The 12,580-nt window shown below is 40.7% G+C and overlaps 2 protein-coding genes across 9 annotated transcripts in view; both read right to left on the reverse strand.

The window, feature by feature from the left end:
* Positions 1 to 72: 72 nt before the first annotated feature.
* Positions 73 to 7,372, reverse strand: LOC118231182 (steroid 21-hydroxylase). Of its 8 annotated transcripts, none has more exons than XM_035424784.1 (12): positions 7,224 to 7,372; positions 6,517 to 6,708; positions 5,806 to 5,895; positions 5,476 to 5,630; positions 5,009 to 5,104; positions 4,480 to 4,590; positions 4,078 to 4,164; positions 3,793 to 3,882; positions 1,806 to 1,919; positions 1,476 to 1,642; positions 1,292 to 1,395; positions 73 to 880 (listed from the first exon to the last, which is right to left on the reverse strand). In XM_035424784.1, exons 1-12 carry the CDS (start codon positions 7,339 to 7,341, stop codon positions 633 to 635), a joined length of 1,572 nt encoding a protein of 523 aa, XP_035280675.1. In that variant the 5' UTR covers positions 7,342 to 7,372; the 3' UTR covers positions 73 to 632. The 8 variants fall into 8 exon arrangements, with proteins under 8 accessions (XP_035280675.1, XP_035280665.1, XP_035280693.1 ...); XM_035424774.1 differs by having other exon boundaries at positions 1,788 to 1,919; XM_035424802.1 differs by having other exon boundaries at positions 1,806 to 1,885; positions 3,789 to 3,882.
* Positions 7,373 to 8,728: 1,356 nt separating this feature from the next.
* LOC118231145 (tenascin-X-like) overlaps positions 8,729 to 12,580 on the reverse strand; it is a 47,221-nt gene continuing 43,369 nt past the window's right edge. Inside the window, exons 73-79 of the mRNA XM_035424696.1 lie at positions 12,226 to 12,371; positions 11,734 to 11,866; positions 11,338 to 11,489; positions 10,848 to 10,944; positions 10,307 to 10,468; positions 9,853 to 10,016; positions 8,729 to 9,465 (exon numbers count right to left, since the gene is read on the reverse strand). Coding sequence (XP_035280587.1) covers positions 9,367 to 9,465; positions 9,853 to 10,016; positions 10,307 to 10,468; positions 10,848 to 10,944; positions 11,338 to 11,489; positions 11,734 to 11,866; positions 12,226 to 12,371 — 953 coding nt within the window. The 3' untranslated portion in view covers positions 8,729 to 9,366. The remainder of the gene's footprint in view (positions 9,466 to 9,852; positions 10,017 to 10,306; positions 10,469 to 10,847; positions 10,945 to 11,337; positions 11,490 to 11,733; positions 11,867 to 12,225; positions 12,372 to 12,580) is intronic.

Here is a 12,580-nt window from a genome sequence, read left to right on the forward strand (position 1 = left end):
CACAGGTGCATGCATGTTTGTGTTTCACGTGCACATCCACATCCACATACAAATCCGGTTCAAATTTGGAAGCAGAAATTAAAATATATTTTAATGACATACAATAATTTGAGTTATATGTTTTACATTTACATATAACATCTGTCTTTTCCCCACTACAAATTATGTTTTCACACAGAAAGGCCAAAGTGAAGGGGATGAACTACAAAGCAGTTAACACACTAACATCAAACAGAACGTACAGCAGTCATCAGACCCGAGATGTTAATAAACTATAAATTGTGTTTGGTGTGTGGAAACTTACAGTATGTAGGTCACGAGCACCTGATCAGCTTGAGCACAATTAATTCATTCTAGGACACATCTGTGGATCTAAGGATCTTTGTTGTGTGCAAAATCTATTTACAGATGTAAATGTTTCCATTGATTTTTCCATTACCTCCAATACTGTTAAAAAACAGCACTACCTTTTATTGGTAGCCAACACCTGTCAGTGAATGCATTCTGTGTGAGGTCGTTTATTAGTAGGACAATATGCCAAATATTATCCTATTATTAGGGAATCAGGATAGCACAAAAAAAAAAAAAAAAAACGTACAAAAACGTTATACAGTCTTAACTGTTAAGAAAGTTCAAGTTAATGGTCGTGGACGCACTATGACTTGAAATGGTTTGACTTTAAGGACAACACTTGCAACCCCAGTCAGGTCCGGCAAGGTTTCTTTGTTTCCAGAGGGAAGAAATTGAAAATCACGAAGTAAGTAGGCAGTGAACAGGAATAGCTCCATTTTGGCTATGGACTCCCCAAGGCACAGCCGGGCTCCACCTCCAAATGGCAGAAGAGCACGAGTGGAAGCTCTGCCTCCATCTAAAAAACGTTCTGAAAGTAGAATTATAATCAGTGCAATTCTTACAATGTTTTAACAACTCAATACAGTACATGAGTGATTTGCTTTAATTTCCACAGACCTCTGATTCCTAAGCATTTCCATTTAAGCAAAATAAAATAAAACTGGCATGTTTGAAATATATACTAAGCATAGCTTTACTGATCAATAGAATGGGTGGACTTTTTTTCAGTGTCAGCACAGTTAAAAAGCCAGCAAGCTGGATATTAATAACTAAGTAGCTTTTATTAAAACCAGGACTTTCCACAGACCAACATAGGGATTCACACAGATCAGTTCATAGATCATAGTTTGAAAACCACTGTTCTAGACAGCATACTTGTTGAGTGCAACAGTCTGAGATGTATCATTGGTGAATATGCATTTTAAGTCAGCTGCACAACCTGGTTTGAAAGCATAGGGGTCAATCCACATTGCTGGGTCATGGTGAGCACCATACAGATTGGGGATAATAATGGTGTCCTTTGGGATACAGTAACCTGCAATGCTGAACAAACATATAATACATTGTGAATTTGTGCATACAAATTTACTCCAAATTTTTGCACATTTATCTTGTACTCCTACCTGCTGTCTCTAATGGCACGGTGAGGAACTGCAAGTGGAGCCACAGGTCTAAGTCTAAGCACCTCATTGATCAGAGCAGACAAGCAGGGCAGCTTGAGCCTATCACTGTACTGTGGGTACCGAGTATCCAGCACTGTACACAGCTCACTGTACACTCTACACTGCACCTAGAGTGAGAGAGAGAGAGAGGGAGAGAGAGAGCAGACAAAAATTGTTTGTTTAAAACAATAAAAGAAAGAAATGTTGGCCATTTCAGCCAAGCTTCATTCCGTATGAGATGATGTTGACAAGATTTGAATGAATGGTATGTACTGGTTTACAGGTGAGCACCTCAGGCCTGTGTAGTAAGAAGGCCACAGTCCAGCACAGCCAGGCAGCAGTGGTCTCTGTGCCACCAATGAGCAGATCCACTGTAGCCATGTGAACATGAGTTTCTGTCAATGCCTGCAGGCAGAAAACCTTTTACAGTATTATATATGTTAAACAGTCTTCTGTTCATTAAAGTGGCAATCTCAAAGATTTCCGTTTCGTTATCTTTGTTGGTACCAATGGCGAGAAGCGGTAATTGCAGTTGTGTTTTTGGACCTCACTTCCAAACACTGTCGCCTGTGTGTGACGTCAGTCAGCTGGCACCTGGGCCATGGTAACTATTTACTACTATTTACTGAATAAAAATGCTTGTTATAAAAGTAACGTTATGTACATACTCATTCATTGCCTACTATTAGGCTAACTTAAGCTGTCTTTACACTGCCGACCTGGGTTAAAATACTGTAGCAGACCTGGGGTAGAATTAGTTATGATCAATTTCCACAGACGTTCTTTATCCACCTTTTGCCCCGTATGAACATCTTTACACTGCAGAGAAGAATCCGTGGGATTCACTGTGGCTCGTGCAATTATGTAGGCTATCTCGTGCACAATAAACATTGTCTTTCTCGTGAATGATTGTTCACGAGATTGTGTGATATTTTTGAAACAACTGCCTTGGAAAATGTTACCCCTGGTGTTACTGGTTTTGCTAGCTGAACTGTTCGAGAATAAAGCTTCAGCTGGGCGTTAAATTTGCAAGCACAAGAAGAATAAAACAAAAACAAAGGACATTTAATCAAAAAACTGCATCAAGGCTGAAGGAACATATGAGGAAGCGTAAGAAAATAATAACAACGCTAACCCATACTGCCGTATTTTTTAAATTAATTTTCTCCGGCTTGACATCTTTACACAGAAATCAGACCCGGCTCTACTCCACCTATACCCATGGGTTAATGCTCTGTGTAAAGACGGTAAAGACGGCTTTATTCCGATCATTATAATATATTGATGAACTTGATGGCAATGTAAATCACGGTAACGTTAAGGCCAGTTCAGATCAATGATTCGCAACCAGACGAAACGGTTTTAGAATGTTGCAGAGAAAATTGCAGCGGTGTGAACTGGTTTGTAGCAGAGCCATTGCCTGCCCTGGGGTCCCAAAAGACCCACCTTGTCAAATCGCCAAGTGCAGTTTTAGAACGTTCACATTCAGACGTCTTGGAATTTTTGCATCCAGTCTCGTTGCGAATCATTGATCTGAACTGGCGTTTATTTAGCTACATTGCAACGGTGCAACAAGGTAGCGTTGCATTTGAGAGATGGTTTGCGAGGTCGGTACTGGTCGGTAGCGTTAGCTAGCATTTTTTCAAATTGTTAGCTGACATGAAATTATGTTAATTACATTAGCTAGCTAGCTAGCTAACGCAACGTTACCTGATATGAGAGATGGCTACTGACTGTGCACAACGTTGTCTAAACTAATGTTGCCTTTCTTGACATGGTCTGGTAGCTAGCGTTATCTGTAAATACCTATGTAATTTAGTAACATTTCATGTTACACAAAAACTTTTTAGGGTTCCATAACGCTAGCAGAAACCGGAAAAAAGCACCGCCTACGCTCTCTGGCGGACCAACCACTGATGGGTGATGGAAAACGCGTCACTAACTGTGCGCCGCTTGTGATTTTTTCCCGGGAATGTGACCACAGACACCTGGTTCTTTAATCATAAATAATAATAATAATAATAACAGTATAAATTAATATAATAATAGGCTCAATCACCATTGTGCTACTTAATTCAGCGATATATAGTGACTTAACAGACATTTATTTTAATGAAAATCTTTGAGATTGCCACTTTAAGTTTATTCAATAAAAAATAAATAGCACTAATTCCAAAATGACTACTGGATTTAAATGACACATTGTGCATTACATAATCAAAAATAAACAACCATATTACAATCCTGACTACAAATGTTGGACAGGTACATTACCCACCACCCTCTCTTTCTCCCCCAGTGGCTGATCCAGGCTCTGAAGTAGAGAGGCTGTTATAGTACCCCCTGTCCCTTCATCCTGGCACAGCTCCTGAGGCAAAAATATAGCCAAAATGGAAGATTTTTTCTCAGAACATTTCTTAGTATGCTGTAGCGCTATTTGTGTGAACCAATACTGTTAATTTACTTAAAGATTCAACTTCTTTGGCTGATATTATGTTATTATTCTCATGCATTTGTGCTGATGTACAAGGCCTAGAATCTGGTTGATTCCAAGCAAACTTGCCTTATATTCTTGGATATGTGATCTAATGATGTCATCTCTCCTGGCCACCACTTTCAGTAAACGAGAGAAAGGAGGATTGGGCAACTTCTGATATAAATGAAAAAAAAAACATTATTCAAGAAATGCTACATGCAACAATTATTGCTACAAAAACAGTGATCAGCAAAATCAAAATCAATCGGATCAAAAAAACAGTAATGTTCATAAAAATTCTTGACTAGAAGTAATAATAATTATATAATTGATATGTATTTAACTGGAGCATTGCACCTACATGTGGTTGGGATTGTCCCGTTCAGAAATATATCAAACAACAAATGAAATCAATCAGGCGAAATGGCAGGTTGTTCTCCCACTCGCTTTACGCTTTATATTACAGGCAACGTTGATAACATTCCATACCCTGAGCAGGGGAAAGGAGTCCAGGGCAGAGATCCAGGGGGAGCCCCACAAAGACACAATCTCATTCAGACAGCCATGCAGACGCTGCAGCTCAGGGGAGCTCTTGTCATACTGGGAGAGAGAACAGCTAGTATGAGTGTTAGAGAGGGGGGTGACATCGTTTGATGCCAAATCCATACAGCATTCTGTGGCATTTGGATGGGAGTTTTAATAAGATGACAACATAACCCTGCAAAGGCTCCAACCGTCATTTCAGTAAATGACAGGACCCCCTAGCCTGTGTAGATCCATCATTTATTTAATTAAGACCGACAAACACCTAGATGGCATCACCAAGATCTCAACAGTCAACCTATTCACCCAACAGCTTGACTTATAAAGTAAAACAAACAGTAGGCTGATATCTTCCCTTATAGAGATGCTTCTTCAAAAATGCATTTACTGCATATGAGAGTTATCATTTTTAAGCCTTTTAAATTAAATATGCGACTGTTGCTGATAAATACATTCAGGTAAAGAGAGTACTGACTTCTTTTCCAAAGACCAGAGTAGTGATGACATTACTGGCAGCCACGGTGAAGTCCTCTGACAAATCCACAGGAGTCTCATTGTAGTCCATTAGAACCTGGCACCCAAACACACACACACACACGCAAAAGTACACCCTGTACCAATCTGTCAGTAAATTTAGTCCAATTTTGTACTGAATTTAGTCCAGCCAACCATTTGTTATCAGTATCCACTTTATACTATATAGTACAGGGACAAGGAAGCGGAAATTGAACCTTGATCATAAGACTACACCAAGAATGGGACACTAATCAATTGCGTGGTTCAGTTCATTCCAATTTCATTCACTTTAGTTGTTCGTTAGCAAGGCCACAAAAGGTTAACACAAGAATATAACAAATTGTATGTACACCTCTCTCTATATTACTGCAGTTATGAGCATGGTACACAACACCTCTTGCGCAATGCCATGCATACATCCTGTACCTGCCTGAGGCTGAGAGCCTGCTTCTGAATGACAGCGTGCAGACACTGCGCAGAGCAACGCTGCAAAGCATTGTGGGCCAGGCGGCGATGTGTCCGCCACGCCTCACTGTAGTCCCCCAAAGAGATGGATCGCCCACCACCTGACACAATATCGCCTGAGAATATTATAAAGATTGGGAAAAAGTGATAAGCAGAGGGAAAGCAAAAGAGGGAGACCAGGAGGGAGGGAAACAGTGATAAGGGAAGAGAAAAAAACCTGTTAGAGGCAAAGTGTAAGTTTGACTAGTTTGGTAGGGTACAGAACAATGGCTTGGGTAGGGAGAGTGCTACCGGTGTATGAGTGTGGCCTCCCAGCAAAGTCTGACCACTTCTTCACCAGGGCCTCCCGGATCATCTCAGCACTGCTCAACACAACTATGGCTGAAAGACACATGTACACATTCACTCAGTCAAAGCCTCAGATCTGAGCACTTGTTCCAATACACTCAATTCATTACACGCATCTCATCAGGGGTCTACTTTTGGCATTTTAAAAGCTCATCAATCAAGTTAATGCAAATTAACTTTTATCACACCACACTGCTTGAAGATAAACTTTAGTGTGGGATTTTTCATCAGTCCCCATTTCGCTAATTTTTGACTGACGCAAGTGTAAAGTGGGCGGCGCTTGTCTGCTACAGATGAGAGGCCTTGAAATGCACCAACACCCCCTGACTAAACCCACCTGAAGTACAAGATGACATATAGACATGTGACAAAGAACAGTGACCAATTCCTACAGAAAGCAAATGACATACGTTTTAGGGCCAAATTCATTGGATTAACTATATATATATATGTGTGTGTATATATATATATATATATATATATATGTCACCGTTCACATCTGTGGTTGTATTAGTAATTTTTTCACTAAAATTTCTCTATAATTCGAGCAAAAAGCTTATTAATTACTGAGGTAATAATTTAACCCCCTGTCCCCTGACACACAACACTGCCAAATGATGCATACATCATGACGTTGAAGGGTTAACACCTTACTTGTGTTGCCACAGTACAGTCTGTAGATGTTGCCATAGTGGCGAGCCAGAGAGGTCAGATGATTGGGGAGGTGGTCCCGTGTCAGCTCCAACATGTTGCCCAGAAGAGGGAGGGAGGTGGGGCCAGGGAGGGAGGGGGAGAGAGTGTGGGGAAGAAGCTGGTTGAGTGGGTAAAGGAGTGTGGAACCAACAACTGAGTGGAGATAAAAGACAAAAAATGACTAAAAATACAAGTGAACCTCATATGGCTTTATCAAAGCAGTGAAAATAAAATCTACTACCAGCAAACAGACTATACATTAACAGCATTAACAGTAATGGCTGGATATTATAAAGTAACAATCTACTAAGTGAGTATACAATGGGTATGATGCACATGAATACACATCAATATATCAGAAGCATGTGTATTTGGTCATGAAATTTGAACGATGTCCTGCGGTTCACCTTAAAATAAAATTTCATACAGAAATCATAGTTTGAAATTGATAAAACAGTCTGCCTTCTGGGAAGTCGAAGGAAGTCTGATAATGAAACAGAGGTAAAGTGTACAAAGTGACATAGCAAACAAGATGCCAAAGGAATGGCACTGGGAAAGCATAAATGCTGTACAAATAAACTATATGTCCAACAAGCCACTTCCCCTCCATTTTATTTTCCTATATTACTATTTAACTTACCCAGGCCTGAAAACGCAGTGACACTTACCGTTTGATTGCGAGCATAGCTTCTGATCAGTCTGTCTGGGGTAATAAACAAACACTAACCACAGTACACACAGCACGACTGCTGTACCCGCACCCACAAATGTCATGCAGACTGGCATCACATTAATAGGTTATCACTCGAAAAGAGCAGAGACCACTGCACAATCTCTACTCCTTTTATATTCTCTCAGTCTCTCCCAACTCCTCCATCTCGGTCTCTTTTCGAGTGATCTGCTGACATGTGTCCTCTTACTCAAGGGTGAATAAATATTATTTCAACCAGCAGAGTCATGTGATTTTCTCATAGCCACTGTGAAGTGAACACCAAGACCACAAGGACATGTTATGATAGACATGCTGTTTTTTTCAGTTTGAAAAAACAAAATAACATACATAATCTGGACCTTACACTAACAACAAAATACAGATTTCACACCTGAAAGGACAAATTAAAGGATGAGCTATTGGAAAGACACTGATTGATTGAAAGCCATAAAACTTATAGTGTAATGCTACTCTATACAAGGTGGAAAGTGTAGCTTCACACAGGAGTTCTTACCAATTGCTACATATTCTACAAATATTACTCCATTTCAGGAAAATTTAATACACCTGACCATCTAAAATGTGAATCAAAAACAAAAATATGTAAAAATATAAATTTAAATAGCTTTTTCCCATCAAGTGAGAGTATATTCTGAGGAGAAAGAGAGAGAGAGAGAGAGAGAGAGAGAGAGAGAGAGAGAGCGAGCAGGCTAATGTAATGTTTACTGGAGGTTATATAAATAGTTTTGAACAGGATGACTGGAATTATGGGAGACAAGGGGAGTCAGGGACATTCCAGTACAACCTTGAGCAAGGCATAGAAATTTGGACCACAGTTAAATTCCATTCCTGCTAAGTAGTTTTTCACAAAATATCCATTCATCCATTTTTGTAAACCAAAGCATGCAGTGGGCAAGAGGCAGAAATACACCCTGAACAGGTCGCCAATTATTCGCTGGGCCCACGCATCATTCACAGCTACAGAACATTTCTCCAAACACCCTCAAAACAGGCTACAACTAGACTCCAAACTGTTTACTTCACATAAGCTATACATAGCCTACTTGGACTGTGGGTGGAAACCCATGCGGACATCAAAAAAATGTACATGAGAAGGACATGCAAAGGCCCTTGGTCAGGATTTGATTTCAGTACCTTCTTGCTGTGAAGCGACAGTGTTATTCACTGCACACCACACTACCCCAATGTAAAACAACACAGACAAAAACAATGGCGAGACAGAATGAACGTTTAAAGTACCATATCTGGTACATCTTTAACACTGCTTTATTAAACTGGAGAAATCCTGGGGGGCGTTAACAACAAAAACACCAAGCGATTCTAAACCAAAAGCACAGTAACGACAACGCCTTTAAAACACTCACATGGCTGAGTGTGTACTGAGATCTCCACATTCCAGCAACATACTTCCCATAGTTGCAGTATGCAGTACCAACAGACCGAGGAAACAGTGCATATTGATTTCATATTCAATGAACAGTGACACACTTGGAAAAAAAACAGTTGCAGAAATAAAATGCATGGGGAAAATCCATAAAATGAATGACATGGAAAACCTGTACACACAACGTAGGGATTAATGGCCCTCATTCACAAAATATTTCTTAAATTCTTATTTTGTTCTTCATAAAAGTTCCTATGAAAAAAAAATCAACATGGGATTCATGAAACATGCACAGACCTTCAATTTTGTTTCTGACAGTTTATGGGATGGCATTTAGAAAAGAGATTTGGCTGTAACCATGGCAGTAAATCTGTGTATGTATGTGTCCGGGTGTATACATGGCTGTGTGTATAGTCAGTGTGTGTGCACAGTGGAGTTGTGTTGTGTGTGCCTGCGTATGTGTTAGGAGTGCGTGCATTAGCATGTGTTAGAATGCATAAGCATGCATGCGCCAGTATGGCATACGTGCATGTGTGCATGTGTGTCTGTGTGTGTGTTTGTTTGTGTGTGTGTGCGTATGTGAGTGTGTGTAATTTGAATAGTAGTGTGTGTGTGGAAGGGTCTCTCTCTCTGTATCTCTCTCTCCCTCTCTCGCTCTCTTTCGCTCTGTTTCTCCCTCTTTCGGGCTGCCTGTCTAGCTGTGAGTCCGGGATGGAAAGGAGGCTGGCCGCAGCTTCATCTCGGTGAAGGCGATGGAGGACTCCTTGCCTTTCCAATCAGTCCAGATCACACCCTGAAACACAGAACAGGAGCTGTCACTAACCAGCTGCCACATATACATGCTGCCAAGGTCACTAAAGGGAAGTCATTCTATTCTAATCTGACACTGTCCTATGTAATGTAGCGCTTCACGTCAGAGACCGTACTCACATTTAAATACAGGAGAATGGGTATCATTTCAAAGCCACTGCAAACTCCATACCATAATAGGATTACACACACTACTATCAATCAATTTCGTAATCACTGTGCTTTGATTAAGAAAGTCAGCCCTAGTAAACTCACCGAACTAAACCCACATACACTTTGAGAGTACCTGGTACTTCAAAGTGAGGCGTTGTTAAGGAGGCTATAGATACTGTAAGGTTCATTAAGATGACTGAAGAGCCCTGTGCAGTACCTGGTGGGTGGTGCCAGTGCTGTAGAGGCCGTTGATGTTGGTTTTTTGGCAGTTCTTATGCCACCAGCCTCCCCTGTAGTTTATGGCACAGTGGGTACTGATGGGGAGGGGGTCTTTGTCATGTGTGGAGAACGGGCGGCCACCATAATATCTCATGGAGTCCCCTAAACAGAGCAAGTGCAGGAGGGGGGGTTAACTTTTCTTAAGAATAATGTTTCTCTGCAGTAGTTCTGGATTCTAGTGTATTCTTATGTACACTAAAGCAGGAATTAAAAATGTAAAAGTCCCACCGTTTTAAAACGTTGCAAAGTTTTGTACATTAATATATCTTTAATTTACCATAATTCTCTCTGGCTGTCATTTTCTCCTCATTTTGCCCCAAACTGTACTGTACATCTCCCATTCTTTCTCTCTATTTCTCATTTCTTTCCCTCCCTCTTCCCCAGCTTCTTACCAGCAGTACCCGAGTACCCAGACACTCTGAGTGCATAGTGCTTTCTCTGACCATCGATGTAGAAGAAGGAATAATGGGCATAGGCAGACTCCGCCCCTGCGCGAAGATCCACACGCAGGGCCATGGGTCTAAGGCTGGTGAGATTGTGAATATTCTCATTGCCTGCAGGGAGAAAGAAAGAAGGCTTTATAGTTTCATATGTCCTGTTGACTCTACCAGGCCTGCAGGGACCTTAATATTTACTTTCAGCATTTATATATATATATATATATATATATATATATATATATACACACAATCTAAACTTCACAGCAAACTGTTCAGAGTTCAGGGTATATTCTATCGAGTGTGCACTCATGTAAACTCATCTCTTGAGCTGAACCCTGGATTTTACTATGCCGGTACTTAATGAATATGATTATCTGCTATTTAAATGTGACTGATTGCATAACATAATGCTTTTGAGTTTCATATGCAGCGACAAACAAACAATAAAATCATCCACAACATCAGGATATTGAGAAATACATTTGAATATTACCAAGCCAGAATTCCCCACTCAAATTGCCAAAGCCATAGCTGTAGTCATTCCATCCTCTGAAGAAATTTGTCACCCCATTCATCCTCCTCTGGAAGACCTGAATAACACATGCACACTGTTATGAGAAGGAAAGCCGAATTTACATTGTGTTATCACACTTGTACAACACAAGTGGAAAATGTAAGGTACAAACAAAGAAGTGATAAATATTTACATGTTTAAACACTTCAAAAGACAGCTACCAGTGAGCACTAGAGCCATGACTTTCACAAATCTGTGATACAATCCATAACAAGAGCCAGTCAGCACACTGGGCAAAAGAGCCTGATCACTCATACAAGTAAACAATCAAGCTTTAATTCTTGACTCAAGAGGCTGGACTCTCTCACACACTATGTTCCTCGGCCTGTGGCAGCACACGCAGAGTGTGAGTGTGGGCATCTTACACACTGGCCCTCCTCAGTCCCACACACAGTCTCTGCTCCCATACCGTCCAGCCTCCTCCATCCGTCTCCATGTCACAGTAGACCCACACCGGCCTCCCCTGCCTTCCTGCAGGAAAGACCTCCACCTCTCCTGACTGCTGCAACCCGTTCAGCAGCTCCTCGGAGCAGTCGGTGGGGAAGGGGAAGAGCAGAGACCCTGAGGGAGAGACCACATGCTCACATTGACCTGACAAAAGGGGATTGCTTTATCATACCAAAAGCATCCTCGTGCATATGCCACATGAGCATCCTTACTCTGTGCCCTTGCTCATACTCCATCAATTTCACATCTACGAGCACAGTTTTGTACATATATATAAGTGTAACACAAGATGAGTAACACTGCTCCAGACTAATACAGCAGAAATATGTACAGCATACAACATAACACAAACACTCACCTGTTTTAAACTCCGTGGACATGACAGTAATATACCGTCCATTCCTCTCTCCCTGTACCTGCACGGTATACTTTGACAAAGGACTCAGTCCAGTCAGTTTGAATTTGGTCATGGTGGAGGCAAGGGTCACTTCCTGAGAAGACCATGGGAAATTTAGTTTTTATTCCCTGTTTATTTAACAGTTGCCATCCATTCATCAATGTTTGTACTTACTTTTCCCCACAATTTACAATACAAAGGAACTTACATCTCTACTAATTTTTCTACTTTTGTATCCTTGACATTGTGATCATACACCAATGTAAAATAGAGATGTATCTATTATTTTCAAACAGGGCCCCAAACTTAGATGTATTTTATATTAATAAAAAACAAAGAGGGTAAAAACACAAAAAGTCGACATTGAAAATTACTTAAACATGCACAGCACTTGAGAAATAGACTTGTGGGAATTTTTAAATGCGAGCTGTAATAAGCTTATCTCTCACTCACCTTTGCCTCTTGTCCAGCCCTCTGATATGTAAGTCTGTAGCTTGTAACTACCATATTAGGTGATTTCCATGACAACACAACAGTCCGTGGAGTCAATTGACTGACCGACATTTCTTGAGGGACCTCCACCCTTCTAATACCACTTCCTGTGAGGCAAAAACACTTCAGTCATAAGATGCCCTGCTGGCAGGTGAAATGATTAAATCACTCGGATTATCAAATATGTAAATTTATTACATAAAAATTGATTGGCATAAAGGCATGGATGTGTTTTGACTAACCATTGTAACACAGTTTGTGTGTGTATGTGTATGTGTATTTATGTGTGTATGTGCATGCGTGCATGTGTGTGTGC

This window comes from Anguilla anguilla, chromosome 1 (assembly GCF_013347855.1).
Source record: "Anguilla anguilla isolate fAngAng1 chromosome 1, fAngAng1.pri, whole genome shotgun sequence".
NCBI classification, from domain to species: Eukaryota; Metazoa; Chordata; class Actinopteri; order Anguilliformes; family Anguillidae; genus Anguilla; species Anguilla anguilla.